The sequence below is a fragment of the Centroberyx affinis genome, unplaced genomic scaffold (genome assembly GCF_046629955.1).
Source record: "Centroberyx affinis isolate AG114_WGS23_722 - 3 ecotype Tasmania unplaced genomic scaffold, CSIRO-AGI_Caff_v1 ptg000735l_1, whole genome shotgun sequence".
NCBI classification, from domain to species: domain Eukaryota; kingdom Metazoa; phylum Chordata; class Actinopteri; order Beryciformes; family Berycidae; genus Centroberyx; species Centroberyx affinis.
Window position 1 is genome coordinate 1 of NW_027279349.1, and position 13,592 is coordinate 13,592.

A 13,592-nucleotide genomic window follows, 5' to 3' on the forward strand; every position below is an offset into this window, starting at 1 on the left:
GAGATGGCTGACAGTGAGTCATGGAGATGGATGTGGAACTGGCAGAGAGACGGAACACATGGCACCTTACAGACCCATCCAGAGAGGGAGGGATGAGAGGAAAGACAGAGGAAAGAGGAGGTTTTGTCACTATGCAGCATATTTAAAGGACCACGTCAGCCACACTCATACACAACTTAATATATGTCCTGTGATATCTCTGACAGCTGAATTCATTGCTCTACAAATACATTAAATGGTCATTTTCTTAAAACAAGCATTGGCAATAATAATGAGATACTAGGGGGTGGAGTTTGGCTTATTTGAAAATTGTACATAGATGGGATAAACATCCATGGATGACATGCACTGAATGCTAGGCCATATAATCACTCCTAAGGTATATATGCAATCCTAAACCATTATGTGGTATATGGAGTCTTATGTGTGATACATTCTGTATATCCTACTGTGTGATACTGTATATCCTACTGTACTAATTTGACATTACCTTAATTTCAGTTGTAAGAGCCCCTTTAATTTGTGCCATGAGTGGTGATGATGATGATGTCGATGGCCATGTGTGTCTGTGTATTTGCTCATCTCTACCTGAGCTGACATTTGCCTGCACTCAGAGCCTTTGTTCACTTTTGTTAATCCAGCTGAAAGGCAGACGCAGACAGACACATCGGCCCGAAAGACTCTTTCAGCTTTTCTTTTCCCCACTGAGGCATTTGCTGAGCTGACAAAAAGTCCCGCTCAGTGAACCGGGAGTGAGATTGTATTATCATTGACATGTCCTTCAACCGTTCTCTATCTCACCACTATAGATATATATATATATCTGTCATACTGAATAGCCAAAAAATATCTTAATTGCCATCAGCAGTTGGCTCCAGTGTGTTGTTCCGCTCTGAGTCTAGACATATCAGTGGCAATTCTCTATGATAAAATTATCTCTGATTGTCTTTTGTTTTTCCCTCTGCAGCCCCAATAGGAAAATCTCCAGCACGGCTTTTGGAAGGTACGTCACTCACCTATGTGTGTGTGTGTGTGTGTGTGTGTGTGTGTGTGTGTGTGTGTGTGTGTGTGTCTGTGTGTATGTGTATGTGTATGTGTGTGTGTGTGTGTGTGTGTGTTGAGGGAAGGTCAATTGCTTGTATGTGTATTTTCAGTACAATCTGTGCTGCATGTGTTTACTCTGTTTGTTGACACACACACACACACACACACACACACACACACATGCACACACACAATGAGAGATTAGTGGTAACTGCTTCCTTATCACTCAATTGTCCCACCATTGTGCTCCAACATCCAGTTAATTAGTAACTGGTTCCATGGAGAAAACGCAGGACTTCTGGATAGAATAGATAGTAAATCCGTGATTGGGTGTGCTGTAAGAATCTTTTCTTGTCGTTCTGGAGTTGAGAACTATTGAAAGCCGTTAAAAGAGTTTGGACATCGTAGTTTTCGGTGGCAGCCATGTTAGTTCTGCCATCCTACTCCCTGGCCTGTTGCGAGATGGACTGCCCACTCTCCTTTACAGAGAGATAAGCCGAAAAAAGAAGTCCTTTGGTGTTGGAGTGTGTTGTAGAGTGGTGCAGTAGCAGTGGGTGGAATGTATTGTATCTAGGCCTTTGTCCTATTTCCACCCACACTAACTGAGTTATAGTGACAGAGTGAAAATGGCCTGTCCGCCCTGATCTATGTATTCTCTATGAGGTTTGTTCCACGGTGCCCCGCTCTCCTTTTTGCTTCTACAGTTCTTGCACTTTATTGTTCTCTTCATCTGTAGTGCTGTGTTCTTTCTTCCCTTCTCTTTTCTCTCTCTTTTATTATCCTCCTCTCCTCTCCTCTCCTCTCCTCTCCTCTCCTCTCCTCTCCTCTCCTCTCCTCTCCTCTCCAGTTTTTATCAATAATTTCAGTAATGGAGCAGAGGCTGGCTGCTGTGAAGTAATTCCATTAGTTAGAGAGGGGGAAGCTGTAGTGACATCACAGTGTGAATGTCACACTTCACTCTGTGTGTGTGTGTGTGTGTGTGTGTGTACTAATTCTAATTCTGGTAGCACCATCTCTTCCAGTCCTGGGGCTTATAGTCCTATATCTCTTCTGTCCTGCGGCAGTCTCACTGCAGGAGAGAACACACTTAACACACTTTCCACACACACACACACACACTCAGGACCAGCTGTATCTCACCTGGATCTATTCCCAGCAGATTCCACCCCCGAAGCTTCTGTATATACATCTTTGTGTTGTTTGTGTGTGTGTGTGTGTGTGTGTGTGTGTGTGTGTCTGAGCAGGCAGCTGCTCCACAACAGCAACTTAAGCAGCAGCAACGGCAGTACGGAGGACCTTTTCCGAGATAGCATCGACTCCTGTGACATCGACATCAATGAGAAGGTATGTGTGAGTGTGTTTTTGTGTGTGTGTGTGTGTGTGTGTGTGTGTGTGTGTGTGTGTGTGCTACCAAGAGACAAAAAGAGATAGTTTGTCTGTCCATATGTGTATGTGTATTATGTGCCATAAGGCCCTGTGTCAACACGCTTTTTTTAGCTAAGCTCTTTTAAGCACTAAACAGATGCTCGTGGGCAGCGTCAGTCACAGCTCCTGCTGTTCCTATGCAACTATTAAAAACCCATAATATATGAAATATATATAACTTTTAGCACTTTGTGCTCTCAGCGCTAAAATCAAACCAAGCTCTGCACTGTACAGAGAAGTTTCTGGTCAACACGCAGCTTAAGATGAGGCTGCTAATTCATATGATGAGACTGTCAGGATTCCTCGCAGGTCTGAAAAGTCTGAGAAAGCATGGAAAGTGAATTTGATCATTTCATAGTTTGCAAAAGTATGGGAAATATTGTTTGGAATTCTTCATAGCTGTAGACTTGCTTTAATTTCACATATTATGATACTTGTGAAGAGTAATTCTCAATTGTCGAGTGATATGACCTAGTGGACATATTGCCCAGCCATTTTCAGCATACATCATCCTGAACACTGACTGAATTCTTCAAATCAAGTCAAGTTTGAACCTGTGTGGGGAAGCTGGACTGTTGGTAGTGTAAATTCAAGTATTTAGGATATGTTCAAAGGTCCTGAAGTATTTACAGTAGACAGTAAGTCTCTCTCTCTCTCTGCCAGGTGAGCTCTCTGGAGAAGAAGGTGGCAGAACTAGAGAATGACAGTCTGATGAATGGCGATCTCAAGTCCAAGCTCAAGCAGGAGAACACTCACCTAGTGCACAGGTACAGTAAGAGAGCTGGGTTTCACACATACACAAGGTATTTTACAACAATAAAGGTCCAAAGAAAACTGCACTATACAGTGGTAGCTATTTCACAATTCCTTGATCATGCATCTATCCTGCGTCTACTCGACTCACTACTGCATTATTAATGTAGCGACATGTTAGATCATTCTTTGTGGCTTCTGATGGCTGATAAGTGAACGGTTTGAATTCCTCTTGGAGACGCATGCGTCTCCAAGAGGAACTGTGTAGCAGTAATTCTGTGTTAACTGTTTACAATAGCTACATCTGTTGAAACGAAATGAGAAAATGAATAAAACGAGAAATTAATAAAAACATAACACTCTGCCTCCGTGGAAAAACAAACACCTGATGTATTGTAATACATCGATGTGTGCTTTGCTTATCGTCTCAGGGTTCACGAGCTGGAGGAGCAGCTGAAAGACCAGGAGGCGCGTGCAGAGCAGAATATGCAGGAGGAGCTGAGACGACACCGAGAGGCCTACAGCAAGATGGAGAGAGACAAGAACACACAGATAGAGCTACTGAGCAACCGGTGAGACACACACACACATCTGCACAAGCACACAAACACATACCCAGTTTCTTTCTTTTAAGACAAACAGCTCTTCATAGTTAGAGATTTAAGGTTAACGGTCTTTTTGAAGGTTTGGGAATCTGACACGACAGCGTTGTTCTTGAATCTCCTAGATTTGGGAATTGACATGTGTGTCTTCTGAACAGAAAATGCAGAATGTGGATGTCCTTTGAACATCATGCTAAACGGAGCTCAGTGATGCCTCAGTGGGGTTTAGTTAGCTGCCTGTGGAGCTATATAGACACCTGCTGGGCTAGGATTGCACCAGTGCCTTTGCTGATTGCACTATGCACTCCCCTCAAAGATAAAAGAGTAGACTGACATGCAGGTGTTTTTTGTGTCTGTAGAGTTCAGCAGCTGGAGGATGACAACGGCGAGATGGCCATGAGCATGTGCCGCCTCAAGTCACAGACAGAGAAACTGGACGAGGTAACGCCCTCCTTCTTTCTGTCTTGCTTTCTTTCTTGTTCATCTTTAATGTGCTCTGTCTTTATATTTACATTACATCCTAGGCATGTGGCTGATGCTCTTATTCAGAGCGACCCACAATGATTTCTTTATGACACTTGCTCTCTCTCTGTCTCAGTTGCTGTCTCTTGCTCGCTCTCTCTCTCCCCTTTATTGTCTGTTGCTCTCTCTAACATGCAAGGTCTCTCTGTATTTTCCATATTCACACCTGTCAACACACTCCTGTTATCTCCTCAGCGACAGTTTCTATGATAGTCAAATAGCGCTCAACAAGCTAATGCACACACACACACACACACATTCACACAGACACACACACATACACATTCACACAGACACACACACAGAGCAAGTGAGAGATCGTAGCTTTAACTATGAGGTGTTAGAGACTGCAGTTGGGTTCTGAACAACACCTCTTTTCTCAAACAGTCTGTGAACGGCACCAAACCAGGGAGTTGTCAACTCTAACTCCAAAGTGTAGCTAATGGCGTCACAGAAATTACTCTTATTTTTGACTTCATAAGGAAATACTGTTGGTATTGGTATGCCTTCCTCCATGTATGTGTGTGTGTCTGTCCTTGTCTGTCTTTGTATGAATTAAAATAATTATTTTCACTAGACAATCTTGAAAAAAACACTTGAAACCATGTGTTTGTGCGTCTCTGTGTGTGTGTGTGTGTATGTGTGTGTATGTGTGTGTGCGTGTTGTTTGTCCATCCTCAGGAGAAGCAAAGGATGACAGACAAGCTGGAGGACACCAGTCTGCGTCTGAAGGATGAGATGGACCTCTACAGGAAAATGATGGACAAACTGAGACAGAACAGGCACCAGTTCCAGAAAGAGAAGGAGGCCATGCAGGAGGTGGGTGGCATTTTCATAGACATGGGCACACACACACCAATATGGTTCTGCTCTCTCTGTCTCCTCTCTCTCTCTCTCTCTGCAGTTATGCTGGCTCACACACTCATTTCCACCTCCAAAGTACTGCACCGACATTATATAACACTGTTCCTCTCTTCTCTCTACTGCGTGTTAAGCTGATAGAGGACCTGCGTCGGGAGCTGGAGCACCTGCAGCTTTTCAAGCTGGAGGCTGAGAAGCCTGGCCGCAGCCGCAGCTCCTCCTCTGGCCTGGCAGACTTCAACATCAGGTCCAGGGAGATGGAGATGGAGCACGAGGTCAAGAGGCTCAAACAGGTACTGAGAGGCCCGGTTCAGATCGGGGGGGGAGGGGTGGTTGCATACTGAAGCAGGCTTTAAAATGTTAAGATAATCACAAAAATAATTCACATATATTACAGAGAATTGTTAAAAATCGATCTTGTACAACTTCTAGTCTCCATGGTGGCCTTCATACAGAAGGAATTAAAATATTTAAAGTTGAGACAGTCACAGACTTCATCAGAGGCCCACAGTACACAATGCCACCAGCCATGCTAAAGGATAATGCCAGTGTTGTGGATGTACTGATAGATCTGGGATTGGTGTGTTGTTGCTAGTCGATAATGCCTGTTCACGAGCAGGTGTGGATGCACTGAAAGGCATTGAAAGACATGAAAGGCATAGAGATGCTATACTGAGGTTACTCACAAAGCTAGCAATGAAAATATACTGTCACGGGTTGAATGCTGCAGAAAGTGTATGAATGCCTCATTCCTCCCACTATACTGAACATGGTTGAATTAATGAAAGCAGCAGCAGAAGCCTCCTGGCTGACTGGGTATTTTTTTCTCAAAAATGGCAGGAGTTACTTCTGTTTTCTTATTCTCAGTTCCCAAAGTGCTAGTCTCTTGATACGAATGCTTATTTGATGGAGTATATATTGGTTTTACATAAGCTTTGACTGAGCATCATGTGTAGTATTTCTCAAACTCCTTGTCAGTCCCTCCAGGAATCTGTGATTTTGCAGTCACAATAATTGATGCAAATTCAACCAATCTCTGCAATATTTGTGAGAGCTTGCAATTTTACAAAATCACCACAATCATGCTGCATGAAATGGTCAAATCAGAGCACTTGTAATTTTGGCCAAACATCAAATTTTTTCATGTAAAGTGGTACAAAAAAATACATCAGACAATACTTGAACGAACTATCTTTATCTTGGTCTAACACCTCGTTATTGAAGCTGCTGAGAGGCAGATGTAGGACAATTCAGATAAGTTTTATTTATCCCTGCAGGTGGAAGAAGTTTAGCACACTTTGTTTTTCATTTAACCTGCACTGTTTCCATTGATCATGAGCCTTTTGTTTGCATGCATTTATAAAGAGTGGAATCCAAGCACAGTATTTTCTGTTTTAAAGTAAAGTATTTCCAGCAGTTTCTGTGATATGCAGTAGGCCTATGCTTAATTACAAGAAGTGATTATAAATGACTCTTTCTTAGTTGGAGGTGGTTATAAAAAGTGTACACCCGTCTCTGTTCTTTATGTTAATTTGGTTAGGACTACATCTGTACTGGATACACAAACAGGGAAAACACGGTGCTTTCTTTTCAAAATTCTTAGATACTGACATTTGCCTCTAGATATTTGGCTGCCGAAGTTAGTGACTCAAATGTCATGTTACTGTTTCCAGTCCCTGCTAAGTGTACAGACCTGCTGTAAAGTAAACATGAGAGATAAGGGATTAGATGAGAGTGTTTTTCAGATGTCCTCGCCAATAAAAAAAAAGTAGTAAAATCAGATGTTTACCATGAATAGCTTAAAGCCTTCAGGGAAGTAGGCAGTTAATTTTGTAGCATACCCAGTATAATGTCTTTTGAAATACAATTAAACCTTTTGAAGTTATAGCTAGGCTAAGCTCCTTGAAGTTGTATTGAAGTCTGTGTCTGACTCATATTCATGACTTGTAAATGTTATGCATTAGTAATGATGGTTCCAAGTCTCCCAGCCAAAAAGAAGGCAATAAAAAGCAGAAGTTATTCGAAACCGCCCTTGAGCTAACTGCACAGTTGAAGCCTAGTCATGATACACAGCCAAGTGGTTAGTGTTGCTGATTCATGCAGTATGTGTCTCTTATCTGGGACTAAGATGATTAGGTCCATGTCTCTTTATGGCCTCAGGCCAAGCTTGTCAAACTCAGACAAGCAAGGAGGGTTCCTCTCAGCTTCTATCTGCAGAGATTTCTTTATCTCTTTTTTCTCTCTCTCTCTCTCCCTCCTTTCTGCCTCTTCCACAATATACCAACTTTTTCTTCTCAGCTATTTCCAGCGCTTTCAGATTTAGAACCAATCCGTTTGAATGTCTGTGGTTCGGGTAAATATTGTAGCCTTGTAACATGTGGTAGCACTGATTCAGAGAACACTGCCCTAAAATCCATCAGATGGGTAAACTCACTCTCTTATGCTTGCCTATGCCCCTCTGTACATGTCTGTATATGTGTGTGTCTAGCGATTTGTGTCCCAGGACTTTCTCCCCCCTGAATTCCAGCACCTGGTGTTGGCCGGGGCACGGCTCCGTCCTGGTCTGATGGTAAAACACACCGTTTCTGTGACCTTTGACCTCCTGATTAACCACTAATCGCAATGGAGTAGGGTGAACTTGCCCATAGAAGCTGAAATGTGGGGGAAGCTGAAATGGGGGGGTCAGTATTGCAATTTACCCCACTAATAATTAAGGTGGCAGGGGGCAGGCAAGCCGACCTCTTGTCAGCACTCAAGGGCAACTTCATCATGGAGCAATCATAACACACCAGACCATGCAGGGGAGCAGTTTGTGCCGTAACACCACATAACCCGTGTTCTGTCCTGTAGGTGTTGCCAAAATAGATGTGTGTTGCTGTGTTTGCTGCTGGCTGACGTACCAAGAGCAGTGTTTTGCTGTATGGGTTGAGTGAGGCTTGAGTAGTTTTCATCTTGAAGGTTGTAGTTCCAAATGAGTGTGAAGGGAGTTGTCTGGTGAGAGCCGTGGCCATTTTCAAAAAAGCGCTCCCACCTGTTATCGCTCCTGGTACACAGTAGTTTGGATCAGATACTAATCTCTCGCTCTCTCTCTGTTTCTGCTGTACCTCCCTCGCCACTGTAGGAGAACCAGAAGTTAAGGGAGCAGAACGACGAGCTGAACGGTCAGATCCTCAGCCTGAGCCTTTATGAAGCCAAGAACCTGTTTGCCACACAGACCAAGGCCCAGTCTCTGGCTGCTGAGATAGATAATGCCTCCAGAGACCAGGTAAAACCAGGACAGTATACATACTGTATATACTGACAATACAATGTTTGATTATATAAATACATACACTCATAATATACACCTTTTGTTGTTGTCTTTATTATTTCGTATTTGCTACAAGGATATTATGTCAGACATAATGTACAGCGAGCTGGTCATTATCGCAAAATAGGCCCCAACAGGGTGATTCGAGACCTTGATGCGAAGTGACCTGAAGGACCTTATTTTGCATAATGATCAGCTTGCCATACCTTATCCCCCTTAATACATGGCCACTTACTAAAAACATTAATCATTTAATACAAATATTGATTTAAAAGGAACTTTCAAGCTTCTGCCAAAAAAAAGTCAGCAGGACTGTCTGAAGTAACCAAGGAGTGATGTAATTTTGGCACCAGGTGGCGCTAGTTGATTTGATTTGAAATCAACAAATTGACTTCTTGACTGCAGAGTGATAAGATTAGATGGGAAACAGCTGTTATTCACAGTAATAAACAGACCTCAGAATGCATTCATTGGCCAATCAGAATTGAGTATTCAACAAAGTCATGTAATATCATTCGATAGCAATGCAGAAATTCATGCTCATTCTATTTGCTCTTGAGATTGGATACAGCAGAGTCCATGTAGGTATCACAGTCTGCATCAGTGTCAATTCTGAAAACTACCAAGCTCCCTAATTTGGTTTCATCTGAATCAGTTTCTATGTACTTCACATTGTTAGGGTAGAACTGTATTTCTAGGCCATGTCCCAGCATGACAGTGTTCTAGATATTACAATACAGCAGTACATTTGAATATATTATGCATAATATGGAGGTCATCACCATGGCTTTGTCTGACATATAGCCACTGACCAGCAGCATAGAAATAAGCTTTCTAAGCTTGCAATCAATTAACTTCATAATTGTGGGACCTATATTAGTATTTCTAAAGATATGCGTTGGGACTCAAAATAATTAATGTCCCTGATTCTTGCAAGACCCCACATGCAAAGATAATTAGTATGTAGCTAGTGTGTGCTAGAAGAATCCCAGATCGAGCCTAAGGATCCCTTGTGTTATATGATGTTATGATTATTCATATCATAATGTATCTCATTGATTAGCTGAAATGAAAATGTGTGTGATTTATTGTCTCCCCAGTTAATGGAAGCCCTGAAGGAGCAGGAGGAGATCAACTTCCGTCTGCGGCAGTACATGGACAAGATCATCCTGTCCATCCTGGACCACAACCCCTCCATCCTGGAGATCAAGAACTAGCGGCCACTCAACTGGAATGAGAATCGCTCTATAAAACTTTGTAGAACGAGGATCACTCCAGTTGTCTGATCAGAACCTGTAATCCCAGTCGGGAAACTGTACAGGAGAGGAGAAGGAACCGGAGCCTCTCTTTGGAAACTGGAACATATAAATAGACACATATCGCCCCCTGCTGTCGGTGGGGTGAAAAGAACATCTCTTGCAGAGGAGGAACTGATTGACTCTAAGAGGGGATTTCTGCGCTCAACTAAAGGGAGTTTCTGAGCCAGACTACTGGTCATACTACTGTGACTCTTCAACTTGATCTATCCTGTTCTCTGTCTACGTCGTGTGCTGCAGTTACTGTCATAGCATTGATCTCATAAGACAAAACTGGAGATTTCTTCCCAGGAATAATATCCTGTGCTCATCATGCTTGGAAGATTGATGGCATTGCTAGATAGTACGCTGGACAGACATACTGGTGTAAAAACTGGAATAATGTAACAAACCTGTTGTGTGCTCTACTGTATCCTGGTGTAACATGAGGTGTCCTATCCACAAACAGATTGGTATCCTGTAGAAAGCATAGAAGAGACGTTGGCAAGCAGACTGTAAAACAGACTCTCGGAGTGAGACGGACATAAAGGCAGACCAGTAGACCAGTTCCCTGATCTGTAGCTGCCTAGTTCTGTCTCCTCTGTCATTTCAGGTGTCCTTTGAAGAAGGCATAGCCCAATACAGATTGATGCAGAGATGACACATGTTGATGAAGTACGTGGGCAGGCACGTGTTTGGAGAAAATTGAGTAAAAAGAGGCCAGTCAGAGAGGAAGAAAATATGAGGGAGGGAGTACAGAGAAAACCCCTGTCACGACAAGGGAAAAAGATGGCCCAGAGTAGGAGAGAGAGAGAGAGTATAGCAAGTGTCTTCCTTTATTCCTCTAAGTGGTGGGAGTCAGATGATGGACCATGTAGGCTAGAGACCGAAGGTTTTAGTGAAGTCAGTGAAGGTTAATGGAAGGTGAAGTTGTTGTTTTTTTTCTTTTCTTGAGAAGACGTCTTCCGGAAGCTTTCAGCAGCACTTGCAGTGTCAATCAGTTCAACAGTGAGTTCTTTTTCACTGAGAGGCGGCTCTTAGTTGGTGAAGGAAGAGATGAAGAAGAGTAGAAAGTCACTTTATAGAGCAGAAACAACCAAGGAGTGTCTTTACATTGTAGCTTCCACAGCTGCTGCTTGCTAGCATAAAATGAGCTTGAGAAGGTGAGCTGCAGCTAGCAATGGACACAATGATGTTGCACAGGAATGTAATGCTATGAATGTACAGAATGTGTTGTGGATTTCAGTTGGTGTGATCGGATCCTCTGGCACTGGGGCGTTGTAATGTGGTTCACTGAATGATCCCCCATGTCTCAGTAAGATACTTGACTTAATCTGAATCTCAATATAGCCTACAGTGAGGTACTACAAGGATGGAAGTATGCACAGGAGACTCACCTTTTGGTACAGAAAACTGGATTAGCAATCTCATTGAAGCCTATAGGTCGCAGATTGTAGTTTGTGCCCCGATAGCTCTCATAATACTGTAAATATCATGAATGTATCACTTGGTATTTCACTTTTCTGCGAGGCCCAAAAGGCCTTTTGTGTTTAAATCTCTTAAATCTGTCGAGATGTGTTGTAATACATGCATACAGTGTTCTTTACTGTAGCGGAGAGGGCATTGTTTGGGACAAGGGGAAGAAAATTACAATCTGCTGTATTACGTAATTGTTCTAAACTTGAGTTTTGCTTCCTTGCACAAAAAAGTACGGTTGTTTCCTTCTGCATGGTTCACCTTTTCTTCTGTCTGTGCCTTTCAAAGACACATTTTTCAAGACGACGTTGCTATAGCTTGACTAAGTTTTTTGACGGTGCGTTGGAGTCTGCATCGGACAGATTTTCATGACTTGTAAATGTTGTACATATAGTGATAATTTGTATTCATGTGCCACTCACCACTCTTTTTCAGATTGATACTATGAAAACTATTTTATACTGTTTTATCAAGAAAGAGCTTGTGATAGCTTAGGTGCTTAGGTGTACTACTAGGAAAACAGGCATAGCACAGTGCTTTGTATGGTAAGCAGGTTAGCATTTTGGGAATAACTTGTTGACGTAAATGATTTTTCTTTTCTTTTTTTCTTTTGAATGCAGTGTAATTTTTATTTTCTTGTTGATTTGTTTGTTATGCTAAGTCCATTGCTTTTCACGTTGCTTTAAATTGGCTTTTCTTTGATATGGTTGTCAACTGTCTTCCTAACTTAAACTAAATGGTGAGCATTATGAGCAATATTAACTTATTTACCAATACCCATTGACTTGTGTCTTGTTTGACCTCTCAAAACGCTTCACTCCATAGCTGCTCACGCCATTTCAGATGAAAAACAAAATTACTGAGCTGTAAAAGTTCTGTCACAAATTCATTCCTTTTTGGTAGTTCTTAAGTTATGATTTAGTCGGGCAATCCAATATTCTGTCATTACTCTTAAGCAGAACATGGCAATAATAAATGGCTTTGATGGGATGCTGTCTCATGAATTTCTATCATTTAGATACATGTTTATTTCACCTCATTTCCATTCCAAACAATAGGCTACAATTTCTATAACATGAAACCACTTATTTAATGTGGCCGTATGGTGTATCCTGCTGATGTGTCTTATCTGCAGTTTGTGATGTACATACTGTGCTGTAAATAAAAACATTTGCCCTGGCATGAAAATAACTGTGTAACCTATATGCTTATCCAATTGCATGACTTAGGCTATTACAAATTAACAAGGGATATGGTGGGGGAGGTGATGTTGTTTTCCCTTCCTTGTCCTCTGAATTCAATACTAAGAGCTATGCATGATACTAATGGATGCTATCCCCCCCTCCTCCCTCTGTGAATCCGTCTTTTGTAGTCAGTTGCTACACAGCAGTTTGTCGCAGTGTTTTATGTCAAGTGTCTGACCTGATTAAGAACCAATCAATCAGCAGCATCGGGGAGCAACTTATTACAAGTGACAGTAATCTAATGAAGACATTCAACTGAGAGAGTGGTTAATGTAAGTAATGTCAGTAGTATGTCGAAAGCAAATAAGGAAGAGTAATCACAATATGTTAATGAGATTGTGTATTCCAGTGTCTTACAGTGCGGATGACAAATGTAAGAGGGGAATCTGTACTTAGGCTACATTTTGAAAGTCACTGTTCCAATTCTGTCTACCTGTGTGGCAGAAGGAAATTCACCACGGCTGATGATTGTATTCACGCTCATTCTAAGGTTTTCCGGCAACACTCCTCTGCATGTGTCCATTATCTTGTCTCAGACATGACAATCATGCTTTGAGGACGGAGGATTTTGGAGAAGATGATGCAAGTCCTCTCCAAGGAAATCCAAGTAAAAATATAATTTCCCTATGGGGATCAATAAAGTGTCACAATAATTACATTATTACTTGGAAGCAGATGGCATGGTGGAGCCTGGGAGTCTGAAAGCGTATCGCAGATTCAAGATAGCATTCTAGATAAATGTTGACTAATAGAGCTGTCAGAAATAAATATGAGTTGAACAGTCCAACAAATTAATAAATATGACAGGCTAAGAACATTTTCTCTGACACCAGCTCAGAGAGGCAGAGAGCATGGAAGACACAATTGATTGATGTGTTATTTCGTTGGTAGCCTATGTTACTGGGTATTTTGTGTATATAATTAGTATTGTTCTGTGTTCCTGTTTTCACTTAACTTTTAGTTAGTATGAGCTTTTGCTTTTATTAATCCATTAAATATAAATTACATGCCTGATGCAAATTTTCTCTTCATTATAATTTCAATATATTTCCCTGCAGCT

The 13,592-nt window shown here is 41.8% G+C and overlaps 1 protein-coding gene across 1 annotated transcript; it reads left to right on the forward strand.

Annotated features, from left to right (window-relative positions):
* Positions 1–923: 923 nt before the first annotated feature.
* rab11fip4b (RAB11 family interacting protein 4 (class II) b) lies at positions 924–12,463 on the forward strand. Its single transcript, XM_071519773.1, has 9 exons — positions 924–1,003; positions 2,289–2,388; positions 3,133–3,236; positions 3,654–3,794; positions 4,184–4,265; positions 5,028–5,165; positions 5,342–5,500; positions 8,329–8,472; positions 9,618–12,463. The coding sequence occupies exons 1-9, from the start codon at positions 924–926 to the stop codon at positions 9,732–9,734; spliced, it is 1,065 nt and encodes a 354-aa protein (XP_071375874.1). The 3' UTR covers positions 9,735–12,463.
* The last annotated feature ends 1,129 nt before the right edge of the window (positions 12,464–13,592 follow it).